A 20,207-nucleotide genomic window follows, 5' to 3' on the forward strand; every position below is an offset into this window, starting at 1 on the left:
CTGCCCTGAGGCTTGTGCTTTATGGCCCCAAGAAGCGCTGTAATTGTCTAACATGCAAAGAGACAGGCAATGCATCCATGCAAGGACAGCTAAGCTCTAGGACCCTGGTATGTGTCCCTGCGAACTTCTTGGATGTTGCGTTGACAGTGCTCACTCGTCTATCCAGCCCCCTCTCCACTCTCCAAAACAGTCCTGGGTCTGGGTATCCATTTGCTTCTCAACAAATAGTACTGAAATGCATAATCATTTCCTTGCGGGAGGGAGGGAGGGAAACGCAAAAGTCATAGCACCCAGACAAAATGTGGCCTTAAGACCCATAGGCATGTATGCACATTCACATAAAAATGGAAGAGCTATTCATGGACGTTACCTTCCTGGAAAGCACCTGAGCCACGTGGTTTCTGCATTTATCCTTTTGTCAGAAAGCAGCAAACACTGCGGCATGGGCTGACCCCTAACAGTTATGGAACTCTTCGGGTTCTCATCAAAATAGAGGTGGGCGTGGGGGGGGGCGCGAGAGATTAGTAACCGGAAGTGGGATGAGGGGGCGGGAACTAGTAGCCGGAAGTGGGATGGGGCGGGAATTAAGGGAATAAAAAGGAAAAGAATGGAGATGTGGCACCAAAGCAAAGAATTGGGGAACCATGGGGACAGCTGATAAGGAGGAAGCAAACGAGGATGAGTCAGCTGCTTCTCCAAGCTAATGTGGTTACCTGCTGGGATTGGCGTGGCCTCTTCCTTTACTTACAGCAGCCGTTTAGGATTCCAGACCTGGTTCTCCTAGAAATAAGCAGCCTGGCTGGAGAGTGGCTTCTGAAGGAAAGGGGGAGAATCGACCAGCTCTAAAAGCAGTCCAGCTCCTTGGCTGTCTGCCTCACTCACCTGGGAATGAGAATTAGGACTCATACCATGACAACGGTGGCCACGAGAGGTCCCAGCTGACACTGACAACAAAGGGTGGCTAAAATTAAATGACTCACAGGACACTGCTCCAGCTGGGGAAGAAGAACCCTTGGTAGGGGAGCAAGGTCACTTTATTCCGACTCAAAACCAAACCAAAAAAAAAAAAAAAAAAAAAAAAAAAAAAGTCCAGCGACATCCTGCCGTGATCTAGCCAAGAGGAAAATTACCTTGGAGTTGATGCTTCCAGACATCCAATTATCCATCCTCTACAAACCGCATTCCCAGCGTGGAAGGGGGAAATTCGGGCTTCTAGTAGCCAGCCAGCTCCTTCCAAGCTCCAAGGTCATGGCAAATAGTTCAAGGATAAATGCCCCACCTCATGATTGAGACTCAGGGTAAGGCTTTGCAGAACTCTCTAGTTTTGGAAGACTGTAATTCTATTAGAAGGCAGGCCAGACCCTAAAGGTGGCCCCCAGGGTTTTCATACCTTGGTTATTCAAATACTAATCTATGCGCTGGCTTGAAGGGCTCCCCCCCGACCCCCACCAAGAGGTAGTTGAGTTCTAACTCAGCTGGCAAAAGATACAGCCATTATTTGGGTGTGCCTAGCCAAATCAAGTAAAATCTTTAAAAGCAGAGCCTCTTCCAGCTGGTGCCAGAAGGCTTCATCAGAGGAATTAGAAACAGAGGCAGATTGCGAGCAATATAGCTGGCTTGAGGGAGAGCCAGCCAGTCACATGAGCAGAGTGTGGCAGACTCAGAAGTTGAACGCTATACCCAGCTGCCAAGCTGCAAGGGGGCAGACATGACAGTCTTGTGACAAGACCCTGAGTTAAAGCAACAACCTGAAGGAATTTTCCCATGGCCCCTCCTCCAGATAAAACTCTGGCTGATGCCTTAATGTCTCTTTCACACAAAGCTGAGCGGAGAGACTCCTGCTGCTCTATACAACCATGGGCTAAGAAATGGATGTTTGAAGCCATTAAGGTCTTGGTGACCTGTTATACCATAATAGTAATAGAAAACTCAGCTGAGCGTGGTGGCGCACGCCTTTGAATCCCAGCACTCGGGAGGCAGAGACAGGCAGGTCTCTGAGTCTGTGGCCAGCCCAGTCTACAGAATGAATTCCAGGACAGTCAGAGATACACAGAGAAACCCTGTCTCAAGAAGATGTCAGATGCTTCAAAATAGTCTTCAGTAGAACCTGAACTCGGGTCTAACTCTATAGGCTGGGTTTTAACTTAAATAGAAAGATGCAGCAGTCTTTCCTAACAGGAAAAAACACTTCTCGGCCAACACTGGAGCGTCATGGAAGCCTTTCATGGGCTATTTCATTTTATTTATTTTCACAGGCAAAATTATTAAAGTAATTTTGAAGAAGACATCTCAAACAGTAAAGCCAGTCCTCCAAATTCGTGAATTTCTGCATCCATCAATTCAACCCACCACAGGTCAAAAATTACTGTTAAATTGTCTGTATTTGATGTACACAGAATATGCATTCTTTAGCAATACAGTGTAATAGTTACTTGGACTGTATCTTAAATTGGTATTAAGCTATCTAGAGAAGAGCTAAAGTATGCAGGAAGGTGTGATCAGATTGCTTATGAATACCACACCATTTTACATAAGGGGTTAATAATCCATGGATTTTATAACTGTTGGGGTGGGGGGGGGCTCTTGGAGCTAATCACCAAACAATACCAAGAGGTAACTCTTACCTTCTTGAGGTCTTTATGGTCTGATGCCAAAATATCTCTGTCATACATTCTACATGCTGATAAGGACATATGCCCTCCTCCCAGAGACACAGTATGTAGACACGTGTATGTAGACACACACTGAGACCAAAGACAGCACTCAAATGTTTGACTGTTCCACTTTTAACAAATTTTAAGTATCCATGTATCTTTACACTGGAGAGACACTGAGGGTGATGTTGAATTACTAGGGCAAACATAACACAACCAACATTCTACAATTGTACTATGTGAAGGAAGGGCTAACCCTTTGCTTTGATGTTCTGTAGACACTTAAAATCATCATCACCTTTGTACAGTAGTCACTAAGACTCGATGAAGCTTTCTATTGATATCAGATCATTGAGTACTAGTTTCATGCTCAGTTTGTCACCTATACCTTATCACCTACACCAGTTCTGAAAATTACATGGTATTCTGTTGTTTGGACTTTACCTCAACAGATAAAGGTGTTAGAGCATTCGATCTCCAACGGGTGGCACTGTTGGAACAAGTTATGGAACCTGGAAGAGTGGAGCTTACTGGAGGAAACGAGTCACTAGGTAGGAACCACAAGGTGGCCTCACTTCCTGTCCACTCTGTCCTCTGTGTGGTGCATGTAACCAGTTGACTTCCTGTCCCTGCGACTATGTCTTCCCCACTGTGTACACTTGCGGTACAGGGATCCAAAATAAGCCCTTTCTCACTTAAGGTGCTTTGTCAGAGTATTATTAACAGCAATAGAAAAGTAATGAAGACATTGGTCCTGGTAGGTAGAACTCCAGTCAAAGTACCACACAACTCGGGACTAAATCCAGTATTACTTTAAGCATCTTCTCTACGGTTGTTTGTTGAACATGAAAGTGGACCCTACACATAAATATAGAAATCTCCCTACTTTCTTTCTTTCTTTTTTTTCTTTTCTTTTTTTCGGAGCTGGGGACCCAGGACCTTGCACTTGCTAGGCAAGCGCTCTACCACTGAGCTAAATCCCCAACCCCAGAAATCTCCCTACTTTCATGAAGTCAAACCAACTTAAAAGCAACCCTAGAAGTATAAACACATCGCTAGGGTGACTGATGGGGTCAACTAAGACCCAAACTAAGTAGATTGTTGGCTAGAAACTTAAGGAGGATCTAAAACATAGCTTTCTTAAGAGCTTTTCATCTCGTGGCTGACCGCCTGGCTGGTGTTTTGACATACTAGATAAAGGCAGACCCAGAAGCAAGCCTATCTGACACCTCACTATTAAACACAGGACATCTTCATGGCATCTCTGAGGGAAAAGATCAGCAGAGAATCCGAGACATATGTCGTGAACAATTTTTAAGTGACCATTTTCCTCTAGAGTGGTGGTTTTCAACCTAACAGTGTAACCCTTTAATACAGTTCCTCATGTTTTGGTGACCACAATCATAAAATTATTTTCATTGCTATTTTGTTTTGCTACTATTATGAATTGTGATGTATATATATTTTCTGGTGGTATTTGGTGACCCCTGTGAAAGGGTCGGTTGGTTTCCAAAGGGTCTCAGACCACCACTTTAGAGGACAGTTATATAAATGACCGTACAATTAACAAATAAAATGGCAGCTTTCAACAAATGGACATTTCAGATCTTCGGCCACTCCCTACCCTCCTCTTATAACTTGGTGACCACCAATGAGACCAGTAAAAAACAGTGATCAGCATCTATGTCATTCATATAACATGGTTTCCCCATTGTGGTGGTTTGAATAGGCTTGGCCCACAGGGAGTAGCACTGTTAGGTGTGGCCTTGTCTGAGGAAGTGAGTCACTGCGGGGGTGGGCTTTGGAGGTCTCCTGCTATGCTCAGGCGCCACCTATTGCAGAAAGACAGCTTCCTCCTAGCTGCCTGAGGATGCCCGTCTCTCCTGGTTGCCTTCCAATCAAGACGCAGAATTCTCAGCTCCTTTTCCAGCACCATGTCTGCATGTATGCCACCATGCTTCCTGTTATGATAGTAGGACTAAACCTGCAAGCCAGCCCCAATTAAATGTTTGCCTTTCTAAGAGTTGCCTTGGTCCGGGTATCTCTTCACAACAATGGAAACCCTAAGACACCCATCTGGACTTAGAAGGTTGATCATGAGGAAGTCTCAACCCAGAATATGACAGGACCCTCAACTAAATACTATAAGCGATGAGAATAATCAAAACAGTGTAGAATCACCCTGTTAAGAGGGAAAAGCCTTGGGCTGGAGAGATATCACAGCAGTTAAGAGCATTGACTGCTCTTCCGAAGGTCCTGAGTTCAAGTCCCAGCAACCACATGGTGGCTTGCAACTGTAATGAGATCTGGCGCCCCCTTCTGGTGTGTCTGAAGACAGCTACAGCATACTCATACATTAAATAAATAAATAAATATTTTTTTTAAAAGGACTGAAAAGAGCCAACTAAATTCAAAACCTCTCTCCAGTCTGAAAGATCCGAGATTCAAATTAGTTGACATCCTGTGATAAGCAGTCTAGGGTTTGAGTAACAGCTATGACATCTGCCACCCAGTTGATCACCAGGGTTGATTCAGCAGATCTAGGTAGGGCTACCTGGTTCTTTCCTTCTCTTCCCCACCTCTCTGTGTATCTCTCCAGAGGCTTTATGCTTAATCAAGGAAGATAACCTTCTCCCATGGAGAAGAGCCATTCTTCTCTCAATGCGACCTGAGTAGCTGTGCTCTCCTGTTAGAACCAGCTAACAATCTCTGGGGCTCTAACGTGGCATCACTGCTTGGTGGGAAAGATGCCCATTCAGTTTCTTTACCATCCTGTTAGCTTCTTCGTGGGGATTTAAATGAGAAATAACATTTATGAGCTACAGTGGGTCAATACCGTTGTTTCCCCTTATTCTAGCTTTAAAGTGCTTTAAAGTGATCTATTAGTAATATGGACAAGGCAAAACAGCCCGGCCTGAAGATGAAAATGGATGAGAAACAGATTGATTTGTAAGTCTAGGTATCTTACAGAGGGGGAGCCAGAAAGCTCAGGTGAATGAGTGGCAGGTGCACAGTCAGGTGTGTGGAGCCAGGCAGCCCAGGTGAATGAGTGGCAGGTGCACAGTCAGGTGTGTGGAGCCAGGCAGCTCAGGTGAATGAGTGGCAGGTGCACAGTCAGGTGTGTGGAGCCAGACAGCTCAGGTGAATGAGTGGCAGGTGCACAGTCAGGTGTGTGGAGCCAGACAGCTCAGGTGAATGAGTGGCAGGTGCACAGTCAGGTGTGTGGAGCCAGACAGCTCAGGTGAATGAGTGGCAGGTGCACAGTCAGGTGTGTGGAGCCAGACAGCTCAGGTGAATGAGTGGCAGGTGCACAGTCAGGTGTTTGAGAGCAGATTCACAGCCCCAGAGACATGTGAAGAGGGTAGAATGGAGACCAAAATCCTATCAAAAAACCAAAGTCAAGAACTAGATACTCCAGACTGATGGAGAAATGTGATATTGGTCATATACTGCCTAGGAATACTTTTCTGTATGCATATTCTACATACATTCATTTTATATATATATGCATGCCCCATAGGACCATCATTTAGGAAGATATTAGTGGATTTTTTTCATAAAAGAATGTAGTGTTAAGTTTAACACACGTTTTAGATTTACACTCTCTGAGATGTTTCTGAGTGCGACCACACCGTCCCTCACACCACAGTGCTGACCTCGCTTCTGCTGCCCCCTCTCTCCCAGCTTCTCTGCATTCTCTTTCCATGCCGCATATTTTCATCACAGCTGGAACTGCCTGCAAGGTCGTGGGCCTGCGCATTCAGCCTGCCCAGTGAACTGGAACCGAACTACTCTGAACACATGTTTTCTGTGTTCTCACACCCGGTCTGGAGGAGCCACCTTGGCCTGGAGGTGACCCAGGTCTCCACACTGAAGCACAAGGCCTACGCACAGTCCATACGATCTGCAGACGCGACACAGGGAGGAACAGGAGAACAGACAGAGCTTTTTAGAAACTGCTCAAGCCATCTCAGTATTCCCGTCATTTCCAATCGCAAAACTCAAAGTTTCTCTCCGAGCTTAAAAAAAAACAGTGATTCTTCGAGGCCACGCCCTCATCTAAGCCACGCCCTTACGTCCAAGCCACGCCCACTCCCTAGTATTGCGCTTCAAAAACAGTCCTCTGAGGATTCCCATATTGCTTTCTGCTCGCTGACAGAAAGGAAGACAGACACGTGTGCAGATTCAAGCTCCTCGCTCTTTTCCACCGTGAGTCACATGCTACTCGAAGGCTGTGTCTGAACACACAGAAATTTAACAGCCTTCGACAATCTCATGTGTGTTAGATTAATGATATTTGTGGTGAATTTAGCCATTTAACCTGGCTTAGCCAAACACCTGGTTTAATTTCTCTGTCAAATTCTACCAATTCTACCACCACCACCACCACCACCACCACCACCACCACCACCACCACCACCACCACCACCACCATCATCTAAGAAAGATAAATCACATATTTAAGTGCCTTTTATGGGATCTGGGAACTAAGGGACAGAAGAGGACCATATCTTCAAAATGCTAAATTAACAATCTGCCTGAAGCTGCTCCTTTCTCTCCTGGGCATCTGAGTATCAAGCCTATTTATCTTCTTGGCTATGATACTAATCAGAGACACTGAATACCACCCGCTGCTCCAACTTAATGAGGGTGAGAGAAACCAGCTGAGTATTCCAAACCAGCGTCTCAAGCCAAGGCATTCGCAGCAGCAGGCGATCTGATTATATCATACTGATTTCCGACATTACAATCCAATTACATATTTCAAAGAAACTCTAGAACGAGCTAACTAATGCACTGTCCAGTGTAATGGGATGCGATTTGGACTGAAAACCAGGGCCCCCATATCTCAAAGCATATGAGGAGAACTAGGGTGCAGACATTGACTTGAGTTATGCTCAGCGAATGAACAGTCAGCCCAATTATGTTTGAGGCTGCAAACACTAGTCAGTGGGAAACAGAGAAGGGGAAATCCAGATAAAATTCAATTAAGGGAAAGTTCTACAAATGTTAATTATCGCAGCCCTGGTTATATAATCCCGAAGTGAGGCTGGAAAGTAGACAAAGAAATGACAGCTGGACTTGGGCAAGGGCCAAGGTATGGTGAGCAGTCTCGAAAATACCATTTTAAGCTCTTTGCTCCAACACAAGGAAGAACATTAGAGAAGTAACATTTTATTATCAGAACTAAAAAGTTCGCTTAGGAGTGAAAAGACTGAAAAGTTTTAATTGGGGGGGGGAAACATGGTCTTTGCTGGTGCTGTGAGAACAGGCAATTCTGAAACTGGCTAGCTCCTGTTGGTATAACCCGTAATTTTTTCCACCTACCTCATGTAAGTCCTGCTGAGTTCCAAAAGCATCCTTTGGCCAAATGGTAGCCCTCTGGTCTATTCTACAAAATATAAAGGAAAATTATGTCTATTTTGAAAGAACCATTTCGACAACACACATTTGAAGCTGGTGGCCACAGATCCGTGTTGAAAGTCCCAAGTGGTCCCCTACCCATCAAAGGGTAACATTCAGCCTCCTTCGGTGGCCTGGGACACACAGAGTATGTGAGCACCGGTGACCTCCCTGATCTGCTGCTCTCCTCTGCTTCTCTAGCCCTCTTCCCCAGTCGCCCTGGCCACCCCCACTCCCCGCCACCACAGTTTCTTAAGCCCACAGTCCCTATCCTACTTCAAACCCCATCCCTTCAGCCATTCTGGGTCTGGGATGTTTTACCCAGATCTACACACATCTCTTGTCAAATAACCATCAGCTTTGGTTCACATATCCCCTCTCTGAGGAGGCCTTCTTACCCTCCTCTTCCCGGAATACGCAGGGGCTAACAATAAAGAGATCTCTGTGATAAATGGAACGGACAGACCCATTCCCATGGTTGCCCCGTGACCTCCACATGTGCACCTGGCACCTATACACACACACACACACACACACACACACACACACACACACACCCTATGTACACACACTCACAAAGGTCTTGTCCTGTCACTGAATTCACAAATTCTAGAGCCGTTGCCATGTCAGATAGCAAAGCTGGGTTTTCTAACTAAATGTCTCCAAATAGAAGGAAAAGGACCTGAAAGCAAGACAACGCATATGACATTGGGTCCCTTCTTTGTTTAAAAATCAAAAGAAGAGGGTTGGAGATTTAGCTCAGCGGTAGAGTGCTTGCCTAGCAAGTGCGAGGCCCTGGGTTCGGTCCCCAGCTCCGAAAAAAAAAAAAAAATCAAAAGAAAACAAGAACCCCTAACTCCCGGTAGATGCTCAGGTCCAAATCCAGACTTGTCAAATTCTATGCCCGGTGGCATGTTAGACACCATTCGAGTTTGTCTGCAGGAGCTCCTATTTTCCTCTGTAATAAACAAATTACAGTTCTTATTAAAAGGCCAGCTGTCTTAATGAGTACAGTGTAGGATGCTTAGTCCGTAAGTTTGCCAGCTTTTAAAAAGACGTTTAAAAAGTCATTTATAGCTGGAACACTGAGTCAGTTTAGATTTCAACTGAAGACAAACGGCTGCCTGGCTGAACGGCTACCATGGCTAATGAGTGCATCGTGGCGTAATACAGTTCAGAAAGGTTCAATGAGCAACACCAGAGGCCTAACTCCTTCAACATAAGTGAGATTTTTCTCTGTAGCAGCGAGTCGGGCTTACAAACAACCACGCCTCGCAAACAATTGGCTTTTACATGACAGCATATAAAAGTATGGCAGAACACGAAGACGATGAAAGGGCAATACTGAGGCTGTCGTCCACAGCTGCACAAGACTGGCATCTTCCTCCTGCAGTCATCAGGAGAAGGCCGGGGCTCCCAGTCACCAGGTCAGCCATGCACAGCCACAATGAGCAGAGAGTGAGGAAGATTTTCCAGTTCAGCTGCACCACCTCTCCTGGTCCCCTGAGCCACCAACATGGCATGATAGCAAAAGGACTCAAGGGAACGGGGATTAAGCATCCCTTCTTTTCAAATCATTGAATGGGTCTTACATTCTTTGTTATCTAGGGTGGTTCTCAACCTACACTTCCATAAGAAAGCAGGAGTGTGGTGTTTTTAAGATTTATTTTAGATCATAGGCCCATGTGTCTGTATTCGGGAATATGCATGTGAGGGCAGGGTGCATTGAGGGCAGAAACAGTGTTGCAACCTCGGGAGCTGCAGCTGCAGGCAGCTGTGAACCATCTGACATGGATGTTGGCTTATCTGGCAGCATACCAAAACTTGGTTATTATTAAAAATATGCCATTAGTCACCAGAATTATATAATGATTCCAGTGTGGTGTATTATGTGACTCTAGACTCCCTGTATTGTTTTCTACAGCTGACAGTGACAGTAAGAATTGTTTATGAACAGCCTTTCGTGTCCCATGAGGTAGCTATTACGATCTTCTTTAGAACTAACCCAGAAGACAAAAGACAGACAGGCCATGGGAGCTGGGCTTTAGGTCACTAGCAGAGACCTTGCTTGGCAAGTGAAAGGCCCTGGGCTTAGATCCTGGGCCTGATGAAGGAAGGAAGGAAGGAAGGAAGGAAGGAAGGAAGGAAGGAAGGAAGGAAGGAAGGAAGGAAGGAAGGAGGGAGAAAGAAGGGAGGGAGGGAGGGAGAGAGGGAGGGAAGGGAGGAAGGAGAAAGGAAGAGGAGAGGAGAGGGGAGGAGAGGGGAGGGGAGGAGAGGAGCAAAGAAAGTCAGTCATGAAGAAAATGGAGAAGCAGCATACGAAGACAAGAAGCCAACCAGAATTTGTTCTATAGTTACCAGAGAGAAAACAGTTTCAAGGAAGAAAAATATCAAGAGGAATCCAAGACTTCGCCAGCCCTCATGCGTCCAGCTGGTCCTGTCAGGTGGTTTAATCAAATTACTTCATTTAATGCTCAAGAGAAGCACATGAGATTAGTACTGTTATGGCCGTTGGTCCAAAAGGAGGAGGGAGGGCAGTTAAGCAATTTCATCAGTCATTCAACAAGTATTTATTAGCATCAATTACGTTCCTTAACCTAGATCAGGTACTGGGATAAGACAGTACATAGAAAGACCACTGTCGTGATTCTTTTGAGGATTTGTCTCTATTTTTATGTGTATGGACATTTTGCCTGCAAATGTGTCTCTGTACCATATTCGTGCCTGGTGCCCACAGAAGCCAGAAGAGGGCATCAGATCCTCAGGGACTGGAGTTACAAATGGTTGTCACCATCATGTGGGTGCTGGGAATCAAACTGGGTCTTCCAGAAGAGCGGCCAATGCTGTCAACTGCCAAGCCATCACTCCAGCCCTAGGATCTGTATTTTCATGAAAGGAACGAAGCCATGAAAAAACCAATAAGTCAACAAGAACTGATAACCCGCCGGACGGCAGGATCATGGAGAAATGGAAAGCAAGGCACAGAGACCAGAACTAGCAGGAAAACTGCTCAAGCCCTCACAGTCAGAAAGCACCAATCATTCAGAGACAAGGACAATGACAGCCTGATGTTCGAGTGTTAAAGGTCAGGGCTGGAGAGATGGCTCAGAGTTTAAGAGCACTGACTGCTCTTCCAGAGGTCCTGAGTTCAAATCCCAGCAACCACATGGTGGCTCACAGCCATCTGTAATGAGACCCGATGCCCTCTTCTGGTGTGTCTGAAGATAGTGAGTGAGTGTGTGTGTGTGTGTGTGTGTGTGTGTGTGTGTGTGTGTGTAAAACAAAACAGAAGTCTTGCTGGGAAAGTTCAGTAGTGACTGAGGAGATCAGTAAGCAGCTGAGTCCAATTCCTTCTCCCCCATACCCTTAAGACACTGCTCCAACCATGGTCAATCCTGCCAAGAAATCATTTTATACATGATACTCGCACCACACCGAAATTCTCCCTTCAGTTCTACTGCCTTCCCGCCTCCCACAGTAACAGGCAAACGGCTACCTGTCTCCATCAAACCCACGTTTGGAAGGCAAAGATGAGCGAGTCAGAACACTGCCAATCCATCACAACTCTGGTTCCTAGCCAAGGCCTAAGTAGGCAAAAAGACATGCAGTGTGTACTCCTCAGAGCCCAACGGTGGTCCTCAATACTGATGCCTCGTTCACCACAGAGCCCATCATTCCGGTTGCAACAATGGCTGCCACAATCACTGCCACCACTGCCAACAGCTGTCACCAACACCACCATTAGCATCCTCACCACCATCAGCAGCATTAACATTAGAGATACCATGATCACTTAGAGCATCACAAGCCATACCTCCACCATCACCAGCAGCACCAGCACCATTACCATGAGAACACCTCCAACATCACCACAGACAACACCTCCAACATCACCACAAGAAATACCACCACTGTCACACCACTAAAGTGTCACCACTGTCACACCTCCACCATCTGTACCAAAACCACCTTCATCACCACGATACAGTAAATAAAAATACTGGTGCTTTAAATGAATACTCTTCAATAGAGAACTACCAAAGGTAGTTGTGTACTGATATTAAAACGGCTTCTCCCCAGGATCTATGCCTGTGAGCTTGTGGACGGGTCATCGAAAGGCAGCTTTAAAAAAAAAACAGCGTTCCCATTTTGCTGGATTCCTGAAGTGTTTGCAGAGTCAGGCGTCAGGGTCATCCTGCAGCGGGCCTCTCTGGGGAGGTGTACAGGAATCTAAAACAACAAAACCAACTAGGCATTCAAATATTTTCCTTGGCCCCAGAACAACTTCAGACCACGGGATGTGATAATTTGTGAGAGGAGCACTGTATTTTAGCTCAAGGTTTTATTTTTATATCAACATTTTAACTGTTATTGAATTAGTTAATGGAACAGGCCTGCTTCAATGAAAAGCTTCCAGCTAGCCAGTGGCTGATAGAAGCTATCCCAGAGTTCCCTAAACTGTTTATCCTTCCCTTGCCCAGCAGCCAATATGTTACCAGTATTTCAATTTCTTACCTCTAATGACTTGTCTGTTCCCTCCTCTTCACACCCCTCACCACCATCTTGAGCAAAGCTATTGTTATCTTTTGCTGGAATAGTAAAGGGCTCCCGGTCTCCTTACTCCCCTTTCCAGAGTATTCCCTGCACAAGATCTGGCCCCTCAACTACCCTCTGCCCACTGCACTCAAAGGATACAATTCTGAGAAAAATCTACTAAGGATTCGCCAGCGGCTCTAGAATGAGTTCGGCAACCTGGGCAGGACGAGTGAAGGACACTGTGTAACTGTGTTCAGAAAAGTCCCCGGAGAGACACTCTGCAATTCTGAAAATGTCTAATGAGGTCTGAAGGATTTAGCCTTGGCCCACCTCTTCATTCTCTGCTCATACCACGCCCATCTGTGCTGTAGTTAAAAGGGCGTCCCTCCAGTGCCTCCCACGAAGTACACACCTTCCAAGCTCATACCTTTAGCTCATGTCTGTCTTAGGGTTTTACTGCTGTGAAGGCACCATGACCAAGGTAACTCTTACAAGAACAACATTTCATTGGGACTGGCTTACCGGTTCAGAGGTTCTGTCCGTGATCATCAAGGTGGGAGCACAGCAGTGTCCAGGCGGGCATGGTGCAGGAGGAGCTAAGAGTTCTACGCCTTGTTCAGAAGGCCACTAGGAGAAGACTGGCTTCCAGGCAGCTAGGAGGAGGGTCTTAAAGCCCACGCCCACAATGACACACTTCCTCCAACGAGGCCGAAACTTCTAAGAGTGCCACTCCCTGGGCCAACCATATTCAAACCACCACAATGTCCTTGTGCCTACCTAGTTCTCTCCTAGTTCACTTCATCTCTGAATTAACTCATTTCTCCTTTGGCGAACACATACGTCCCAATTACATCTTCTTTCTCTGGGGACCTGTTGCATAGGAAACGACTCAGTTCGTAATCCCATGTCTTTAGAATTATTTAACAGTCACTTTTGATGGCAAGCTCTGTAGGACAGGAATCATGAATTTTGCTCAACATTTATCTTTATGGCCAATCCCAACACAGGATATCGGGTTTTATTTTTATATCGACATTTTAACTATAACTTAATTGGTTAATGGAACGGTCTTGCTTCGATGAAAAGCATCCATTTTAGCCAGTGGCTGGCAGAATCTAATCCAGAGTCCTCTAAACTGTTTATCTCTCCCTAGCCCAACAGCCAATAATGTTTTATATATGTATAGGGGTGTGTGTGTGTGTGTGTGTGTGTGTGTGTGTGTGTGTGTACACATACATTTGTATGTATATTTGTGTGTGTGTGTATATGTATACATTTGATAATAAAGTATTTATCTCAGACCCCTGGACAGCTGCCAATTCTGATAAATTACCAAGTCTGCATGGCCCATGCTGCCTCCTCTGAGTCACCTGCAGGCTGCAGTGACTCTCCCTTCCATAAGGACATTTCTCCCTTGAGAAGGGTGAGCTAAGAAAAGTCAGTGCCTAACTAAGACTAGTTAGACGGCTACCCTGGAATCCAAAGAACCTTGTCAGAAAGAGTAGAGGATAAGCACCTTAACCGTGTTCAGAATGCTTCACAGCCTTAGGGCCAAACAGAGCTGACCACAAATCTCAAGAGATTTACAATATTCTGTGAATAAAGCAAGCCTCGATATTAGGACACAGCACTTGGGACACAGGGATGTACAGCCGGACGGCTACTGGCTGGTGGTATCACTGTCATTTCCTGAAACTCTTTTTGAAAACAAAAGGTACATCCCAAGAGGGCAACCCTGAGCAAAATGTTCTTCACATCACACAATACCTCTACATGCAGACACAGACGAGATGCCAGTAAACTCCAGGAGTATCGTTTTAGAGACAACCACCACCCTTGGCGCCAGCGTTATAAAGGGCCTCTCTGTATGGTGTCTAGTACATACCAAACACAATCTCTTACTGATTCTTTGTTTTAAATACATCTATTTTTAAATAAATATATTTATTTATTCCAGAAGGCATCAAGTCTCCTGGAGCTGTTGTGAGCGGCCCAACATGGGAACCAGAACCTCAACTTGGATCTTCTACAAGAGCAGCAAGCACCCCTAACTGCTGAGCCATTTCTCCAGGCCCTCTTTTTGGTTCTTTATAAACTTCTGAGCCAAATAATGAACATCAAAGAGCACAGGTTTTAACTTTAAAGTCATTGAGTTAGAAATTATCACAGACTGTCACTTACACATCGAAAAATTAGAAGTCAAGAGATGCTTCTCAGCTGACTAGTAATGCATATATCCACTTATTCAGGTCAACAAATTCCCCTTGAGAGGACAAAGATGTTATAGGTCAACCCAGGATGCTGATCTCCAATAACATACTGCCAATGACTAAGGACTCAGGCCCCACCTCCTACCTTACAGTTGTGGAGATTAGAGTCTATTTCTATTATTAAAAGCAGAAATAGACCAGGCTGGGGTAGTACACAACTTTAATCCCAGTACTTAGGAGGCAGAATAAGGTGGATCCCTATGAATTAAGGCCAGCCTGGTCTACAGAATGAATTCCAGGACAGTTAAGGCCACATGGAAAAACCCTGTCTCCAATAACAACAGCGAGCAAACAACAGTAATCAAACAGAGATAGATATGACTCAGTTCAGACCTCCTAAATCAAAATATTAAGAGAGATAGAGTAATAACCAAACAATTTGGGGGATTCCTAATTGGAAATTTTATCCTAAAAGCCCCTAGGCAATAGCTTGGGAAGTGACCAGTGTAGACTCTCTCTCTGGGCTGGCCTCCCAGGGAATATATTACTGTAGAATCTGACAAGGCACAGCAGACTCTTGTTTGAAGTCATCACAAAACTAGTGCTTAATTCTCTTCTTTCTCCAGGCTCCTGATTCTCCTGACTGAAGCCACCCAATACTATATTGACCCCGGATACCCACTACGTTCCATCCCTAGCACCCACATTTTCTGAAACCAATCTCCTTTTCTGTGACATGTGGTCTTGTTGGGATCCATCAGTTATTTCTCTCTGGAAGTTAATTTTAAGCAGTACTCGTGTTCAAATGTTCCCTAGGTTCTGAACTGTTTGAGAAGTCTTTGACGTTTCAAAAGACCTAGTCTCAGTGTGTTCTCTGCCTCCTTCTTCAGTTCGAGATGTGAACTTTTAGCAACTGCTCCAGGTGCCTGACGCCTGCTACCTACACTCCACCATCATGGACTCAAGCCTCTTATTATGGACAGAAGCCCATAATAAACTATTTCTTTTATAAGTTGGCTTGGTCATGATATCTTATCACAGCAATAGAAAAGTCACTGGTACTTTTATAGTAATACAAGCACCAATAAAAAATCCTTAGCACAGATCTCCAAATGGGACTCCGCAGGGGTCAATCCCCTATCCCTGAGAAGCCAGAACTCCATGAACCAAGACTGATCCCTTTCTAGTCCCAGAGCCAGACCATTTGTCCCTAGTTCAATTCAGGAAGCTAGTCTCATAATCTTCCATCAGATCCTGTTTCGAGATTCATTTCTGTTAGTGTGATAAAAAATACTCTGCCCAGAAGCAACCTATGGTAGAAAAAAGGAGAGTTTATTGGGTTTACAATTTCTAAATGCACCCACGCTGCCTGCTTGCTTATGCTCAGCTAGCTTTCTGTATGCTTACACAGTGCAGTGCCCAGCCCATGAAATGGGCCCATTCGTGAACAGGCTGGGCCTCTCTGCCAATCAAGACAATCCCCATCAACATTCTCATGAGCCAACTTAATCTAGGGAAGCTCTCTTTGCCAGTTGTAATGGCCATTCCTGGTTGTCAACTTGACTATATCTGGAATTCGGAATTGGAGAGTTCACCTGTGATCCAAGTCTTGAGGCTGGAAGACACAGGTTTCTGACCTTGGCATGGAGATCTTGAGGCACAGTGGCCATGAAAAGCTTAGGCCTAGGCAAGGTAGGACACACTTTTAATCCCAGGAGACTGAGGCAAGGAGATCTCTGAGTTCAAGGTCAGCCTGGGGCAACCCTAAGTCCCTAACCCTAAGTCCCAGACCTAGGCTCGGTGGCACACACCTTTAATCTGGGCCACTCCTTCTACTGGAGGCCTACATAAGGACATTGGAAGAAGGAAGACTCACTCTTCTTCACCTGCTTGCACTTCCTTGCCAGCACATCTGTTGAAACCTACTTCTACAGAAGACCAGCTGGAACAACTAGCTTCCTGGAACTGAGCCACTGCTAGACTCTTAGACATCCTATCCACGCCTGACCATTGTTGGGTTAGGTGAACTACAGACTATAAGTCATTCCAATACATTCCTTTACTATATAGAGACACTGCACAAGTTCTGTGACTCCAGAGGACCCTTACTAATACACAAGTGATTCCAGGTTTTATCAACTTGACAGTTAAAACCAGCCAGCAAAGACCACCACTGCACATCAATTCATCTTCCTCCCACAGATGCTAAAGTTACCAAGAAACAACCATTTGGACATTGACACCCTGGGGATCTTTGGCTGGACACTAACAAGATCATCAAGACAGGCAGAAACTACACATCGAAGGACCACACTCTTTGACATTGATTCTCCAACCACTATGGCCACCAAGGGTTATCTTTGCCATGTACAGTCCAGGAAAATGTCTTTGAAACATCATAACCTCACATTTAAGTTGTGCAAAGAAGGGTCCAAATCACTGGAGCCTCAACTAGCAAATCAAGGAATTCAGCCAGTTTCAAGGAGCCAAGGAGAAGTTAAAGTCTAGCTTAAAGATTTACAGAAAGAGTGGAGCCCTGATCTGGTCTCTGCAAGGGATGGAGGAGAAAACAAGGCAGGATCCCGCAACCCAGACCCTATGATGATAATACATGTGGCGAAGGGAGTCTTGGGACCATGGAGGGCGATCTAGAGTTCAAGGTCAGCATCATGGTGAGCATCTCATGAATACAAAGAGAGCCACTCACTCCAAAGAATGAAAGTCAGCTTTGTAAGAGTTAAAGTTAGGTTTTAAGTCTTAATTACTGTCCCGAAGAGATCCGTGGAACCTATAAGCCCCTTGCCCAAGGACAAATACTTCTTGAAAGCTGCCAGCTATTATTTGTGGGCGATTACAAGCTGTATGTTTTCACTCCTCTAAACAGGTTTGTCCAATCGATCCACACCAGATGTGCTTGACCACATTTGGGCGGGAGGTATGTGAACAGGAAGTAGGTCAAGATGTATGCTTGCCCCTGATTGGATATGATGGGAAATACTGTGAATCGTTGGTTTTGCATTTTTAAGCCCATGCAAAACATGACTCGGAGCCATTCTCTAAAAACCCAAAAATGGACATGACCAGCGAGCCCATCGACCTGCCTAGTATTTAATTAAATTTGCTTCAAATTTGTCTTGAAATTTCAGTAGTGATCTTATTCTCAACCAGTGGGCTTAACAGCTTCTGTGCTATTTGAAGTGACAAACCAAAGAACTTTTGAGGTCAACCGGGTGGCTGGCTCAACAGAACATTTTCTAAATGTGGAAATTTATGTTCAAAATAAGAGGAAAAACTGCATGGAAAGTTGGGAGTGAAGAACTAGGGTCTGAGGTTGGGGTGGAATTAAACGGGGGGGGGGGAGAAGAGAAGCGTTAGTGAGAAGAGGGAGTGTGAGAAGAAGGTAGATCAAGTCTGGTGGAGCAGGGAGAAGGGTGATGATGGGTGAAGGTGGTGAGGACACGATCACCAGTACCTGCCTCAAACCAGCACCTGTGCAGAGCCCTCTGTGACATCCCTTGTCTAATCCTGAACAACAGGAACCCTGGGCCATAGACCTCGTCATTCCCTTGTTAAGAAATCCATCCAAGAAGGACACAGAGCTAGAATCACCACTCAGGGCTCTTACACTGCCCAGGCCATTCCTTTCCCAGCTCAAGGCCTTAGACACATATCCTAGATCTTTCCCAGAGGGCTCCTTGCCATGGTTCGGGGTTTATTCAATGAGCTGGGTGTGAGCAAGTTTGTCGTCAGACTCCAAGGCACAGTCTAAGAAGCCTCCGGCATTTACCTTACTCCTGATTCTGCTTCTCTGCCGTTCTCCTCCACACCCCATCCATGTGAAAGGTCCTTGAATTTCCTTTGTTCCTGGCACCTGCAGGGGACTGGGTGCTTGGTCGTAACTCTGTGCTATTAGACTTCCCCAGACATGCAGTTTTGTTCAGCATGAGAGAGGGGAAAAAAAAAAAAAACTACCCACAAAAATAAACCACTTAGAGAAACAGGTGACCGGGCCACAGACTGACCCCATAGCAAAGCCATCTTTAATATTTCTATTCCCAACTGAGCTAAATCATAAGGATACCAGGACTACCAAACATTCCATCCTAAGCAGGGCAGTGGTGGCACACACTTGATCCCAGCACTCGGACAGAGGCAGATGGATCTCAGTGACTTTGAGCCCAGTCTGGTCCACAGTTAGTTCCAGGACAGCGAGGGCTAACACTGAAAAACTAAAATTCATTCATTCATGCATGCATGCATGCATGCATGCATGCATGCATGCATGCCTTCTATTCTATCCTAGAGGGTTGAAGAGATAGCTCTCTGGTTAAAAGTATGTGCTGAGTGAAAGACCCACCCCATGAGTCTTAACTCAGAGTTGCAACAGGCTTGAACGAGCCCAGGCACGCCCAGATACCTAGGGCCGAGTCACCGTGAAAACTAACAGACCATAAAAGGAAAGGAATGCAGAACAGACCAGGAGTACCACTCACAGGCCACCTGGCAGGAAGAGATAAGCCCCCAGCCCCCGACATCCAGGACGCCCCAAACCTGCCAATGTGTGTAGCTATACCTTATTACCTCATCATGTGAAATAGCCAATCATATGTGAACATGTCTATGTGCCTCGTTTGAATCCACCAATCCCCGTAACTATGCATCTGCTTCTGTACGCCCGCTTCTGCTTCCCCAATCCCTATAAAAGCCCCATGCTGGAGCTGCTGGGCGCGCAAGTCCTCCGAAGAGACTGTGTGCCCGCAGGTACCTGTGTTTTCCAATAAACCCTCTTGCTGATTGCATCCGAGTGGACTCGGCTCGGTCATTGGGTGCTTGGGACTCCTCCTGAGGGAAAGGTCCTCTCTGGGGGTCTTTCATTATGGGGGCTCGCCCGGGGTTTGGAGACCCTCTGCCCAGAGACCACTGACCACCCACCGAGAGGTAAGCCGGCCGGCGTTTGTCTTGTCTGTTGTGTCTTGTCCTGTGAACGATCGATCAATAGGCTCAGATCTGGGGACTATCTGGGCGGGCCAGAGAAGGAGCTGACGAGCTCGGACTTCTCCCCCGCAGCCCTGGAAGACGTTCCAAGGGTGGTTGGAGGAGAGGGAGATCCAGATCCGTGGCACCTCCGTCCATTTTCGGAGGGATCCGCACCCTTGATGACTCCGTCTGAATTTTATTGGAGTAGAGGATCCAAGACCCTCGCTGACTCCGTCTGAATTTTTGGTTTCAGTTTGGTACCGAAGCCGCGCGGCGCGTCTGCTTGTTACTTGTTTGACTGTTGGAATTGTTTGTCTTCTTTGTGACCTGACTGTGGTTTTCTGGACGAGTTGTGTCTGTTAGTGTCTTTTTGACTTTTGTTTCGTGTTTGAATTTGGACTGATGACTGTGTTTAAAATCTTGGACC

General features: G+C 45.8%; 1 protein-coding gene across 9 annotated transcripts in view; it reads right to left on the reverse strand.

Moving 5' to 3' along the window:
• Nucleotides 1-20,207, reverse strand: part of Fam13c (family with sequence similarity 13, member C) — a 122,206-nt gene that overhangs the window by 47,422 nt on the left and 54,577 nt on the right. For all 9 annotated transcript variants that reach the window (NM_001399503.1, XM_087597262.1, XM_087597261.1 and 6 more), the window contains one exon: nt 7,983-8,046. In NM_001399503.1, coding sequence (NP_001386432.1) covers nt 7,983-8,046 — 64 coding nt within the window. The remainder of the gene's footprint in view (nt 1-7,982; nt 8,047-20,207) is intronic.

Source organism: Rattus norvegicus, chromosome 20 (assembly GCF_021556685.1).
Source record: "Rattus norvegicus strain SHRSP/BbbUtx chromosome 20, alternate assembly SHRSP_T2T, whole genome shotgun sequence".
NCBI lineage: Eukaryota > Metazoa > Chordata > Mammalia > Rodentia > Muridae > Rattus > Rattus norvegicus.